The sequence below is a fragment of the Xiphophorus maculatus genome, chromosome 14, assembly GCF_002775205.1.
Source record: "Xiphophorus maculatus strain JP 163 A chromosome 14, X_maculatus-5.0-male, whole genome shotgun sequence".
In the NCBI taxonomy this organism is placed as follows: domain Eukaryota; kingdom Metazoa; phylum Chordata; class Actinopteri; order Cyprinodontiformes; family Poeciliidae; genus Xiphophorus; species Xiphophorus maculatus.
In genome coordinates this window covers 155,797-170,599 of record NC_036456.1, presented here as the reverse complement: position 1 = coordinate 170,599, position 14,803 = coordinate 155,797, and the positions used below count along the sequence as shown (strand labels likewise).

At 40.9% G+C, this 14,803-nt stretch overlaps 1 protein-coding gene across 7 annotated transcripts in view; it reads right to left on the bottom strand.

Moving 5' to 3' along the window:
• Positions 1-14,803, bottom strand: part of frem1 (FRAS1 related extracellular matrix 1) — a 74,461-nt gene that overhangs the window by 37,150 nt on the left and 22,508 nt on the right. For all 7 annotated transcript variants that reach the window (XM_023346849.1, XM_023346853.1, XM_023346855.1 and 4 more), the window contains 18 exons: positions 13,882-14,078; positions 13,411-13,734; positions 13,224-13,332; positions 10,827-10,958; positions 10,342-10,686; positions 10,121-10,263; positions 9,405-9,601; positions 9,223-9,313; positions 8,983-9,150; positions 8,691-8,899; positions 5,467-5,560; positions 5,137-5,389; positions 4,249-4,452; positions 2,713-2,898; positions 2,432-2,628; positions 2,123-2,333; positions 1,658-1,802; positions 1,431-1,572 (listed from right to left, as the gene is read on the bottom strand). In XM_023346849.1, the coding sequence (XP_023202617.1) occupies positions 1,431-1,572; positions 1,658-1,802; positions 2,123-2,333; positions 2,432-2,628; positions 2,713-2,898; positions 4,249-4,452; positions 5,137-5,389; positions 5,467-5,560; positions 8,691-8,899; positions 8,983-9,150; positions 9,223-9,313; positions 9,405-9,601; positions 10,121-10,263; positions 10,342-10,686; positions 10,827-10,958; positions 13,224-13,332; positions 13,411-13,734; positions 13,882-14,078 (3,347 nt within the window). The remainder of the gene's footprint in view (positions 1-1,430; positions 1,573-1,657; positions 1,803-2,122; positions 2,334-2,431; positions 2,629-2,712; positions 2,899-4,248; positions 4,453-5,136; positions 5,390-5,466; positions 5,561-8,690; positions 8,900-8,982; positions 9,151-9,222; positions 9,314-9,404; positions 9,602-10,120; positions 10,264-10,341; positions 10,687-10,826; positions 10,959-13,223; positions 13,333-13,410; positions 13,735-13,881; positions 14,079-14,803) is intronic.

Sequence of the window (14,803 nt, the reverse complement as noted above, 5' to 3'; positions counted from 1 at the left end):
TGGAAGGTTGATACAACAACAGCAGATCTTTAATGTATTGTGGTGCTAAGCAGTTCGGTGATTTGTAAACTAACAACAGTATTTTAAAGTCTATTCCTTGAGCTACAGGGAGCCAGTGTAGGGACTTTAAAACTGGTGTTATGTGCTCTATCTTCCTGGTTTTAGTGAGAACGCCAGCAGCAGCATTCTGGATCAGCTGCAGCTGTTTAATTGATTTGTTGGACAGACCTGTGAAGACGCTGTTGCAATAATCAATACGACTGAAGATGAAGGCATGGATGAGTTTCTCTAGATCTGGCTGAGACATTAGTCCTTTAATCCTGGAAATGTTCTTCAGGTGATAGAAGGCCAACTTTGTAACTGTCTTTATGTGGCTCTGGAGGTTCAGGTCAGAGTCCATCACTACTCCCAGGTTTTGGACCTGATCGCTGGTTTTTAGTTGCAATAACTGAAGCTGTGCATTGACTCTAGATCTATCACTCTAGATTGTTCCTTTTTAGGTCCAAAAATAATGACTTCAGTTTTGTTTCTGTTCAACTGGAGAAAGTTTTGGCACATCCACACATTTATCTGTTCTAAGCATCTGTTCAGTGATTGGATGGGCTCTGACTCACCTGGTGACATCATAATGTAGAGCTGTATGTCTTCTGCATAGTTATGGTAGCTAATATTATTTCTTGTTATAACCTGAGCTAGTGGGAGCATATAAATATTGAATAAGAGGGGTCCTAAGTAGTGAGAATCAAGGGCCCTTCAGTTGATCTCTTACCAGCAGTGCAGGACTTATTAAACAGTCTGTCAATAAATATACAATTCAAAAAGTATACAGTGTTTACATGTTTATTTAACAGGGTAGATACAAAGGCAATCAATGAATCATGTAGGGTTTTTTAAACTCCCAACGCAAATTTGTGATTTGTGTTAGAGATTTTTAGGTTATAAATGATTCTTAGGTTATTACAAATTTCTTCTTTTAACAGCAAAATAAATGCACTCTCTTGTGTTCTGTTTTTTTGGAAAACCAGGGGACTTTTTTTTGAAAAACAGAACACAAAAAAGCACACTGCAGGCTAACAGATGCTGGACATTGTAGTAGTCACTGTTAGTCCTTCTCCAATATAAACAAATGTTTGAATTCCCTCACTAGCATTTAGTCCTTCAGCTCTGGAGAGTATTTGTAAGAAGTCATTCATTTGATTTTCAGGTGTGTTTGAGAAACACACCTGTACACACACATTTGATTTTCAGGTGTGTTTGAGAAACACACCTGAAAATCAAATGAATGATTTAAATATTAGAAGAATATTGTTTTATTCTTCTAAAACAGTAGATACAAATACCACTTTTAGAACCTCTATTTCTGAACATCTGTGTTACATGTTACAAAACATTGGCAATACATGTTTAAAATGTTCCATCACTGCACTAACCTGAAGTTGAAGTATTCCTTGTGTTGGAACACGTTCAAAAATGTACATGATTTCTGTGGAGGGTGTATCTTTGTCCTTTGCAAACAATGTAATACTGGATATAACTTTGGCTTCTCCTGGTTCCACCTCCAGTCCATTGTTCCTGCGGCCCACAGTGTCATTTTCCTCTCAAAAATCAAATGGACACTGACTTTAAACAAGAACTCTAGACAATATGATTATCAAACCTGATCATATGAGGCTCTTCGTCATTCACTGGCACCACTTCAACCATCACCTGTCTTTGGAGCTTATGTTTGCCATCAGTCAGCTGAATTATAAAACTGTCTTTCATGGTTTCACTGTCGTCATGCAGATACACTAGATCCAAACCTGGCATAAGATTGGAACACAAAATTAATATGACAGAAAGAAAGAAAGAGAGAAAGAACAAGACTTTTAGTTGATAACAGGAAGGCTACACTTAAAATAGTAAGCTGCTCTGTTAAAGTGTTTCGATCTGTCTGTTTGAAAATCCAGGATTTAGAAATGGTGGCAGCTCTTTAAAAATCTCAGAATTAAGTGCAACCATTCTCTGCAGAAGGCACGGGGTGACTTGTGCTTTAGAAATGGACAGCTACACTATACATGACAGTTGCTATTATAATTTATATTTATAACTTATCATTATACATAATTTATATAAAATGTACCATTTTTAATATCTGTCATAGTAAAGTCAACCACAGGAGACCATAGGTTGGGTTCCTGTCTCTTAGAGATTGGGTTTCCAGTCCTGTGACAGATGATGCTGCCATGGCGAGGAGTTGTGACCACAGAGAAAAGCAAGGCATTCTTGGGGATGTCCAGGTCCATTGCATGGAACACTGATGAGTCCAGGTGCTTCATTTCTCCCTCTTGTACCTTAGGACACAACAAATCAAACAGTCAATTTATTCTATCCACATTCTGTAAACAAGCTCTAATGGGATGAAGAAGGACATGTTTGGGTGTGAACTTACTGTGATGTTGTGTGCCATAAATTCTGGGATTTCATCATTTGTTGGGTTAATTATGATATAGAAAGGGATGTTAGCAGAATTATGCTTGCCATCTGAGACACAAAGCATGAGCTGGTCAGCTGTGGGCTCCATCTGCTGGTGTCTGGACTGTACATAGTTTATATGACCCTCTGTGATGTCCTTGTAGAGAAAGGAAGCTGGAGAAAAGGAGGCAACACCAAACAAATGAAACTGCTTATTTTCCCTGTATTCCAATTAACAGTTGGTATTCTGATGCTTACCTATGCTTATGCCTCTGTTGCTTTTCTCAAAGCCAGGACTAGGGAGGACATTTTCTATGTAACCAAACTTGGGAGGAGAAATCAGCCTGACAACAAGCTTGTCTAGGACTGTGTCCATGTCAGAGGCCTTCAAATGAGCAGCAGTTATAAGGGAAGTCCCACCTTCATCTACTGTAAAAATGTCACCTGGGACCACCAAAAAACAGTTCATGTCATTCTACTCCATGTAATAAATATGTTGCTTACAAATTTACTGTTTCATACAATAGCAAACACAAGCCCCCTAAAAACTCAAATCCCATGCACAAAAACATGGGGCTTCATGTATAAAAGAGTAAGAAATTTTCACACTAAAAATTGGCATACGGACACATTTAGAAAAGTGCAGCGTACAAAAAAACTTCAGATGTATGAAGCCCTGCGACAGACTGGCGACCTGTCCAGGGTGTACCCCGCCTCTCGCCCGGAACGTTACCTGGAGATAGACACCAGCACCCCTCCCGACCCCACTAGGGACAAGGGTATACAGAAAATGGATGGATGGATGGATGTATAAAGCCATGCGTACGCACATACCTGCGCACCTTTTCTTTATAAATTCCAATTTGCAGTAAACAGAGAACAGCTGCTGGTCCGCCCTGTCACCACCCATAAATACATATGTTAATTAGTATAAATACCCGGAAGACTGCCTGGCTTGAACCATGGCTTGAAGAAGTATAAGTATTTATACTTTATATATATATGTATATATAACTTTTAAAGGTGCTTTAAGGGCACAGAAGATCACTTCACAAAAAATAAAAATAAATCATAAAGAAAAAATTCCAAATAGACAAAGAAAAAAATAAGGAGATCCAAGTGCAAATGCTTGTTTGAACAGCAGAGTGTTCAGCCAGGATTTAAAAAAAAAAAACACAGCATGCTAGAGAGTCCTGTGCAGTGATTGGGGAATGTACACACAGATATATGTGTGATTGTCTATACACCTTGAGCACCTTAAAAATAATCAAACCTGTTTGGAGTTAATCTGCTAATCCGACACCATTTTCTCTTTCAGTGAGAATGAAATTATTCATCAGACAACATGCATTTCATGTGCTTTGGTGCACAGACAAATGTGTTCCATCTTTGTGTAACAAAAACTGAAGAGATTTACTATTTACATTCAAGTGAGGTTTTCACATCCTTTTTATTTATTTTGTGTGAGTGTGTTATTGTCTGAGAATTAATGTTGTTCAGTTTCATCGTTTACGTTTAAAATTATGAATAACCAGCAGGTTCGATGCTTCTTGGTCTAAATTACATTGATTGACTCAGTGTATTTAGGTGAGTTTTGGCGCCTTCTAGTTTGTTATTGCCCCCCAAAAAAGTTTGAGTGACTGCCACACATTTTCAAGGCAGGTAAAAAATGTGCATATAATATTTACGCAAACTTTCATGCCATGTTCCCTTTTTGTACATGCCGACTTATGCATATAGCCCCGTACATTTTTTATGCGTCCGCACACTTTATACATGAGGTTTTCAGCCCACCTATTGCCAATGAAGGAGGCTGATTGTCAACAGGAAACACTGTGATGTGGAGGTCATAGACAGGAAGACTGTCCCATGGCTGGGAGATGCCTTTGTTCCTGGTGGGAGTTTCCCCACCGCAGCATAAAGCTGATGTTTTTATTTCTCCATCAGAAATGACAAATGTGATGGTGTCATGTAGAGGAGATACTCCAATCTCCAACCCTAAAAGAATCAGAAAAAAAACACTTTTAAGACTGAACCCCAGATGTGCTGTCCATTTACTGTATGGACTGTTTGAATGTATGCATTGTTTTGTGCATACATGAATCATCCTGTGCACAGGTGAATTGTCTTGTGCATTTGTGAATCTCGTTCTGTGCATTTGTGAATATTGAGACTGTGTTAGCTCCATAGACCTGCCACACCAAACCCTTTAAACCCCCCTGAAGTTGATGATTGTAATGAGATCAGATGCTGGGTGTAAAAAAAATGTCTGAAACTGTTTTTAATATTTTAAATTTATATAATATTAAATAATTAGATTTATTCTTTCATATATCAGTATTCATGCAAATGTTTTGCCAGGTTATTGACAAGTGATCTTACTTTTTGTAGGTACATGTTTAAGTAAAATAAACATTGTTCTTTTATTCTATACACTACTGACATGTCTCTGAAATTCCGAGCAAAAACTTTGTATTTATTTGCAAAAAATGAGAAATGGTAAAAATAACAAAAAAGATGCAGTTCTTCAGACTTCAAATAATGTTAATAACAACATTAACACTATTAAGAGATTAGAAATCAATATTCAGTGGAATAGTCATGGGGTTTTCAATGGGGTTCAGTGCACTGGTCACTTACTTATATCCTGTGAGCTTGGTGAGTTCTCAGGTGTTTGTTTACCTGTGTATCTGTAAGAGATGAGGCCTGCTGTGATGTCTGATTGGACAAAGCGATCTACAACAACAGCGTTTCGCAGAACCACCCCATGGTAAGGCTGCCGGGCAATCAGAAACCCAAGGCTGCTGTTGTCACTATCAGCATCAGTGGCAAAGATGTACTCTGAAGTGATAATTATTTCTTCTCCTTCTGGACACCTGAGAACTGGTTTCAAACCAGTAACCATCACTGGGAGCTCATCATTTATGGGCGTTACCTACAGACAGCAATGTATCCAGATTAATAGGTAGGATTTACACATTTATTACAGATTTTCTGAGGTTGTGCAGTTACCTTTACAGGCAGAACAAAACTGACTAAATTAATGCCGTCTGTTGCAGTGAGAACTATGGTGTCTTCTGTAGTTTCTGAGCCATCATGATTGTACCTGTAAGAGCAAATGACCAGAGTAATGGTTTAAATTATCATATGCCAAAGGTTTTCTTGGATAATTTTGGGGAAAAAAACATGGTTATTAACGCTTCAGTAACCCTACACACAACAGGGTTGTGAAAAAGTTTACAGGTATCTTCTTGTTTTATTTTTTGTCACAGTTAAATGTTTCAAATCATAGATAAACTGAGTAAATACAAAAAGCTATTTTTAAAATATGACCATCTTTTAAAATTGATCATTTTCTTCACATGATATTCAAGGAGAGCTTTATTCTTTAGGATGGGAAGGGGGAGGTTTGCTCTTCTCATCCAACATAAAAAGTGCAGACATTGCTGCGCTTTCTTCACCAGGTCAGAGGTTTGGAGGGACCAGGTCAAAGTGTCAGTGACCTGTATCCCCAGGAATTTGATGTTCCTGACCTGTTCCACTGTGGCATCATTGATGAGGAGGGGTGTGTGACTTGGCTGATTTTTCCTGAAATCAACAACAATTTCTTTTGTTTTGTTGACATTCAGGATTAGATGGTTTGTAACACACCAGTCCACCAGATGTTTCACCTCATCTCTGTAGGAGAGTCTGTTGTTGTCCTTGATGACACCCACTACTGTTGTATTGTCCACATACTTAAGGACATGGTTCGTACTGAACCTTGCTTGGCAGTCATGGGTCATCAGGGTGAAGATCAGTGGGTTCAGTAAGCAGCCCTGAGGGGAGTGAGTGCTGAGGGAGATGACCCTTGAAGCATTTTTACCAACCCTCAAACTGAGGGTTGTCTGTGAGGAAATCCAGCAGCCAGTTACACAGGGGGGTTTTGAGACCAAGGGAAGCTATTTTGCTCAGCAGGTGCTGGGGGATGATTGTTTTGAATGCTGAGTTGAAGTCCAGAAACAGCATTCGCACATGAGTATTCTTCTCCTCCAGATGATTCAGGCTCAGGTGCACTGTGGTGGAAACAGCTTCCTCTGTGCAGCAGTTGGAGCGGCAGGCAAACTGGAGTGAATCAAAGGAGGAGAAAAGTTTTGAGATGATGTAATCCTTCACCAGCCTCTCAAAAAACTTCATCATGATGGGAGTGAGTGTAACAGGCAGTAGTCATTCAGTGATGAAATTGTGGGTTTTTTGGGCACTGGAATGATGATGGCAGTCTTGAAGCAGGATGGAACGACAGCACAGCTCAGCTCAGAGAGATGTTAAATATATCAGTGAGGATGTAAACCAGCGGGTCAGCACAGTTCTTAAGAACTGGTAAGTTATCAGGACCTGGTACTTTATCCATGTTGAGACTTCTCAAGGTCCTCTGAACATCAGCTGTCTCCAATCTGAGTATCTGTTCACCTGGTTGAGGAGTAGATTTTCTCACAGGAGTGTTGTTGAGGGCTTCAAAACGACTAAAGTACTTGTTAAGTGCGTTAAGAAAGTCTGTACTGTCCTAACAAGACAAAGGAGCAGCCTTGTAGCCTGTGTTTGCCTGATGCCTTGCCACATGTGCCTGGTGTTTGCTGATTTATTGAAAAATTCCTGAATTTTTTGAGCATATGTACTTTTTACAACTCTGAGGATGCGGTTTAAGTTGGCTCTGGCTGACCTGAGCATCTCTCTGTCCCCACGTTTGAAAACAGAGTTTCATGCCTTCAGCATCTTACACACCACATTTGTCATCCAGGGTTTTTGATTTGCCCTTGTGGTGATGAGCTTGGTCTTAGAGACGTCCTCCATACACTTCAGGATGTATGCAGACACTGATTTGGCATACTCCTCAACATAGGTGTGATTGTTTGCAGTTACGGCTTCCCTGAATACATCCCAGTCTGTGCATTCAAAACAGTTCTGTAATGCTGACAGATCCTGCAAGCCAGGCTGTCACCTGCTTCTCAATGGGTTTTCCTCTGATGAGCAGGGGCCTATATGCAGGAATTAACATTACAGAAAGATAGTCGGATGATCCAATGTAGGGGCGTGGTGCTGCCTTGAATGCTGCCTTAATATTTGTGTAGGCTCTATCCAGCCTACACAAATATGTAGGCTGGATAGAGCCTACATACAGTATATTGCAACTTTGAGCCTCTAGTTGCAAAGTTCACATGCTGATGGAAATGAGGGAGAGCTGTCTTCATATTGGCCTGATTGAAGTCTCCAGCAACAATGAAAACACCCTCTGGATGTATATATTGCAAGTCACTGATGAAGCTGTAGAGCACACAGAGCCTCCTTAATGTTGGCACTAGGAGGGATATAAACAGCAGTGATGATGATGCTAAATTCCTTAGGCATATAGAAGGGTCTGCATTTCCTGGTCAAAAACTCGATGTCTGGAGAGCCATGAGATGAGACCACCTTGGCAATAATGCACCAGCTGTTATTAGTATAAATGCAAGTACTGCCCCCTCTGGTTTTACCACTGAGTGCTCTACTCCTATCCAAACGGAATATTGTCATTCCCTCTATGTTGACAGTGTTATTGGAAATAGAGGAGTTTAGCCATGTCTCAGTTAGAATTATGGCACAGCAGTTACTCATCTCACGATTTGATGTTATATCCAGCTTTAAGTAGTTCATTTTGTTCTCCAGAGACCGAACGATAGCGAGCAAGATAGATGGGAGCGGCGTTCTCCAAGGGTTACACTGTAGCTTCGCTGTTAGTCCCTCCCGGCTGCCACGCTTGCGCTTCCTTTCACAGCTTCTCCGTCTCCTCCAGGTGCGGTGCTAGCTGGTGGTGGCATTCACTGCTTCATTGGTCACTGGGTCTGGCTGGCATAATAGTATAAGGCTGTCCAGAGTTTCCAGAATTTCAGTGTCCACTGTCAGGATATGTGCAGTTTTAAGATAAACTGAAGATCATATATTACCCTGCCATTATTATGCCGGAGGTTTACTGTTGTAGTAGCCGGTATAAATGTATTTTCATGCCTAATAAATGTCATCATTCACCACATTTCTGTTGGCTGGTTGGCCAAGTTAAAATGCAACTGGAGAAATTTAGCTCAATGGGAGAAATCTCAGTACTGAAGGAGATGAGAATAGAGCGAAACTGTGTAGGAAGAGCAATGACCCGGCTACCTTAACGAGTACCTCCTATACAATTTCAAATAAATTGAATGTTGGAATCAAGCAGGATGTCTGACCTAACTTTACGCCTTATCAGATCCTGCAGAGTAAAGTTCTGTCCTAGTGTAAGTGGATGACCACCAAGGTAGAGAAGCCCCCGTTCTGGTTCCCTTTGAAGCTCCACATGCAAGGCTTCTGGTACAGAGTCAACGTCTGACAGCTGCAAGTGTTCTGGGCCCAAGAAGTGTTCCCCTCCCTCATCCACAGTCAAAGGCTTGGTAACAACCTGAAACAGAAGTTATCCACATTTACTTCAGTCCACTTTTCCACATAGGGCTGAGACAGGAATGAGACAGCTGTTAATTTCACCTGTGGCGGCTGATTGTCCACTGGCAGTAGAGTAATATTAAAACAGAGCCCAGTTATTGTTTTGCCCAGATGGTTTGTCAAAGATAGAATAAACTGGATATGTCGAGGATAAGGGCCAATGTCCATGATGGGAGGCATGTAAGCCACTTTCATGAAGTTCACTGCATGCTAGAAAGAGTACAAGAGAAAAAAGCAGATGGCACATGCACTGATAAAATTGCTAAGAAGATAATGATTTACTTGTGTGAAGAGTCTGAGAACTGGTGTGTTGGAGTCTTTAGTAAATTTGGGTACGCTGTCGACCAGGAATAACCTCCCTGCATCTGGACCACTGTTAATTAAGAGAACAATCCCGTATGAATACTTCACACAGGATGCTTTCTGCTGATATATTTGTGAAGGTGAACATACAGTATATTTACCTGTAATGATCAGTATAGAAAGGTGGAGTTGTTATTGTATATGTAAGCTCATTGTCTGGTGACTCTTGGTCTACAAAATGAAGCTGTTGCCGTGTTATATGGACCACTTGTGTTTCTTTGATCACAAGATATCGAGTGGAACCAGGAACCTCCTTCGGTGGTTGGTCTGGAACTGATTCTATGTGCACCACTACCACCTAAAGGTAGACATCACCTTGTCAGCTACAAAATGTAAATTAATACAGTAACATTGTTTAAAAACAGAAATATTCTGAAGAAAGTTACATTTTACAATTTGCTAGACCACTGAATAAGCCAAAGTACAGTCCAGCATATTTGGCCTGGATTGTACTTTATGGCCATTAACAAATTAGCAATCCTATTCTATTGATAACGTGTGCTATACTTTAACATTTAGCCCTTAGTTCTGAATGTATGGATGCATGGCTGTCTTGTGTGCTGTCCTGTGATGGACTGGTAACATGTCCATAGTGTACCCCACCGCTTTCCCAATGACCTTACAAGGACAAGTAGATCTAGACAAAGGATGGATAAAATAGAATGTTTTATTTGTCCATCAATGTGGAAAGTCTGTGAAAGTCATGTTTCTATGAACCTGACAGACTGAGAACTTGCACAGTAATATAAAATTTATTTTATCTAGACACTAGATAACCACAGTACCAGTGTGTCAAAGATGCCTTACTGTTACTCACTTGAGGTTCTGAAAGGTTAGGAGGATCGTGGAAATCAGACAGCACAACCTCAAATGAGTCATCAATCACCTCGTTCCCAAGGTGTCTGTAGTACATGATAGACTGTGAAAGATCCTTCTGGAGGAAGTGGCTGACAGGGTAGCCTGAATTAAAACCAAAACAAATGTGACATTAATAAGATTGGACGTCATGAGAACAGAAAAGAAAATAGTTTTTCTGACCTGTCAGCCCTGGTCCTGGGATTTTCATGACCTCTCCTGCCTGTGGGAGACGAGTAATGTTAAAGAGGATATTGTCATCACTGGAGTCCATGTCTGAAGCCTTGAGGGTGGAACCTCTGAGCAGAGTCGTCTGGCCCTCTGAGACCTCCACCAGCATGTTGGTTATGAGGAAAGGAGGGCTGTCATCTTTGGGAAGAATCTTAATGGGGAACTTATGTCGGGTCTGATGGTGGCCATCGGTGATTCGGAAAATGATGAAGTCCTTTGTGGAGTCACTGTCATCATGGTGATAACAGACAACACCTGCTCTTATGTCATTGATGGTAAACATGAAGCTCTTTCCACCTGGAATTTACATCAAATTAACAGATAACGGTGAATACATTTCAACAGTATAATTTTAGTGTTCCCTTTAATTTTGTGAGCAGTATATATATCTTATACTGCAGAATGTAATTGTGTCCTTGTTTTTGCTGTGTTAGTACCTCTTACAGTTAGGTGTCCATGCTGGAGGCCATCCACAATGACGGCACGAACAATATTCAGGTTGTCATTATCCACGATTTGCAACTGGTCCCACATTATAGGACGAGACTGACCCTCCAGCAGAGTAAGACCTGCTCCACAGAATATGATTGTTAAACTTTGAATTTTCAAGTTGCATATTGTAAATATTTACTGTAACACTAAAGTAGGAATTTTAATTTGTTGGCTACCCGACCTACAGCAATTGTGGCAGCAATGGGAAGGTGAACTTCATTTACTGCCCCAAATTACCATAGCTAGACACTAAACCCCAGCAGTTGATGAGGCTTTAGTCACCAACAGAGAAATACATATCTTCTGTGATGCCTCGGAACAAGTTTATGGGTCAGTTGCATACCCCAGGACCAAGGATAGCCAGGGTCAAATCCACCTATCCTTCCTCCTGGCCCAATCCTAGCCGACAACTGTCCATAGCCTGGTTGGAGCTCTCTGATCTAACAGGAGCCCAGTTAGCTAAACTTTTAAATGCAGAGCTCACCCTGAAGATCGACACTACCACCGTGTGAACAGATTCCACCACATTGTTAAGGTGGATACTTTCGGGCTCATGTCACTACAAAGCATTTGTGAGCACCCGAGTGGCAGAGGTTCAAGACCTAACTGATACACAATCTTGACATTATGTAGATTCAGCCAACAACCCAGCTGATGACATCCATCAGGGTAAGACCTTATAGGCGTAGTCTGAGCCAAACAGATGGAATCAAGGCCCCTCTTTCCTATTCCAAACCCAGGTCCATTAGCCTAGTACACCAATGATTCCACTTGAAGAGGAACCCTCAGAACTACAAAAATAAGTCTTTTGTGGTACAGCTACCACATTACCAAACCCAGAATATGAAACCTACAAAGACTGGCATGAACTGCTTATAGTCCACTGCTCAAAACCTACAAGCTGCAGTCGGGAAGGATTCAAGTTCGACTGCTGAAGACTATCGCAAGGCAGAGAGGCAAATTGTCGATAAGATACAGAACGATAGCCACTGGCGCCGCTCACAGGCACTGTCACTGCAGACCATTTCTGGTTCAGATTTATGAGGGAGTGTCTTCCCAATTTGCAAGTCAGACAAAAATGGCAAACTACCCAAGTTGACCTGGTTGAGAATACTGTGGTGATGCTCATGGGTACTCAACTTGCCAGAGCAATCGGGCGAGGGACGAAGGTGTATCCAAGTGCTGATGGCCGCATTAGATCTGCAGATGTTCAAGTGAAGGACAGAGTCTACACCCGAACAGTGGCAAGGATGATTGTTCTTCCTGCAGTGCAGGAGTCCAACAGACACAGTTCATCATCAGAGACTTAGATTGTTGCTTTTTTTCCTGGAACAAATATACCTTGTACATTTGGGGGCGGCTGTTATATCCAGAGTGGAATCACATTTGTTGAAGCTTTAAATGTTTATTTTATAAAGGCTCAGACTGCCTTCGGACATTAATACAAGATACCAAACTATGCTGGGCGCAGTGTCGTGATCTGTGTTTTTCTGTGTTTATTTCTGAGTTCTCTGTGTCCTTGAGTCTCTTCATCGTCCTGTCTCCCCTCGATTACTCCCAGGTGTGTCTCGTTCCCTGATTACCTCCTGTGTATTTAGTGTCACCTGTGTGTCTGTGTCTTTGTCGGGTCCTCGTCTCATTTGGCTTCTAGTCTGTCGTCTGTGTACCCAGTCCGTCATCTCGTCCGTTGTGTAAATGGTTGCTACCAGCGTCGAGCCCCGGCTTCCGTTCGGCCGTGCTGCCCGTTGTTTTGGACCATGTTGGACTGTATTAATCTGGACATTCACCATTAAAATCATTTATTTATCGCATCCTGGGTCTACAGCGTCTGCCTCACCACCTCTACACTGCACTTCTTGACACGCAGATAGTTTTGAGCCTTAGAGGAGAAACTCTGCCACCTAGTGGTGAACTTTCTCACCACTTTTAGAGGCTGCAGAGTGCAGAGTAACGTATCCCCACGAGTGGAAAGGCGTGCAGCTGATGCCTACGGTTTCTATTGTTGATGTGCATTGTAAGTATTGTAAGTAATTCTTTATTTGTTTGTTGTATTAGAGTAATTTTTGGGGGAGTTTCCGCTTGTGTTGGGTGTTGACACTGATATGTTAGTCTGTTTTGGCACTTTGTGTTATATAAGTATTTATTCTGTAAATTGATATGGACTTATTTCTGTTGTACTTTAGATCACACATCCCCATCTTCATCTGCTACATGGCTGTACTGCTGCTCTGTCTACTCAAAGATTGAGAAAGGAAAGCAACCTTTTTACAGGGTTACAATGCTACCAAATGCCAAACCAAAAGATTCAAAAGAATTCTAGTAATCAGAACATGCTAACATACCCATATTCCAAGACACTCTTGGCGCATCTGTGTCTGCATTCCTTACAGATGTGTGGATAGTTATTGGTGAGCTATTCACAAAGAAGAAATCATAAACTTCAATTTCCACCTGGAAGGAAAGAAGCAAGTTTCTGATGACAAAACAGGAGGTTGTAATGCAAAGAATTATGATAAGAATCAGTTCTACCTCGTAATTTCTTCGTTGGGTATGTGAAGAATTTGGGGGTTGAAATGCTATAAGCATGTCATTTAGATCAAGCCATGTAAAGGAGGAGACTGGACGAGTGTGATCAGATAGATGGGTGATAAAGCCTTCCTCAGGGTGCTTAGTGATGTTAAAAACCAGAAGTTGTTTTGGAGTTTCCTCATCTTCAGCATCCAGTGTTGCAATGGAGAGGGGAGTGAGAATAAACTGGTCGACCTCCAAGATAAACATGGACATGAAAGATGGTTTGGGAGGCTGGTTGGGCATTCCTCCAGCTATCCTGACTGGAATCCAGCCCTGCTCAGACTACAGAAACATCATGTTTAGACCTCTTACAACTTTCGAACAAAGAAAATAAATGTGAATGATTCTCATGTATTTAAAATGTTTATGAAAAACACTAGAGTTGCTATAAATCCTTTCCAACACTGTCAGGTTGGGCTCCCAGATTACCTGATATATGCTGCCACTCCTGGTGTCCTTAAGGTCCAGCCTGATTGCAATATAATCGACATCTGGAGAGGGTGGATCTATGTGTTGATACTTTATGCCCATCAGGAGGAAGTCATCACATGGAACTTTATTGACTGTCACTAGCTTCAGGTGCTTAAGGCAATCTTCAGATGCACACATTGCTCTGGCTTTATCATCTGAATATAGAGACATAAAAAAGTTACCCATAAAACAACCACTCTAAACTCACCTTCCCTGCTGGCCCCCCATCCTTATGATGTCTATATATTTATTTATGTCCAGAGGTTTTATCCAACACCACATCTTGTTTGCAAAATAGCTCAAAGTCAGTCAGCTTGGATGAGGCTCAACATTTAAAGTGAACATATTAGGCTTTAATCCTTGCTTTTCACATGTAAATCATGTACAGTACAGACCAAAAGTTTGGACACACCTTCTAATTCAATGTTTTTTTTTTATTTTCATGACTATTTATAAGGCAAGAAATCCCACTTATTAACCTGACAGGGCACACCTATGAAGTGAAAACCATTTCAGGTGACTACCTCTTGAAGCTCATCAAGAAAATGCAGAGTGTGTGCAAAGCAGTAATCACAGCAAAAGGTTGCTACTTTGAAGAAACTAGAATATAAGGGGTATTTTCAGTTGTTTTATACTTTTTTGTTTAGTACATATTTCCACATGTGTTATTCATAGTTTTGATGCCATCAGTGTGAATCTACAATGTCAATAGTCATGAAAATAAAGGAAACTCATTGAATTAAACGGTGTGTCCAAACTTTTGGTCTATACTGTAAGTCAATCATCATGTCACAAAATGGTGAATTTTGGTGGTGAGGATGGACACACCTGGACCCAGGTTGTGGTGAATATGGGGGGATTAAATACACAAGGGAACTAA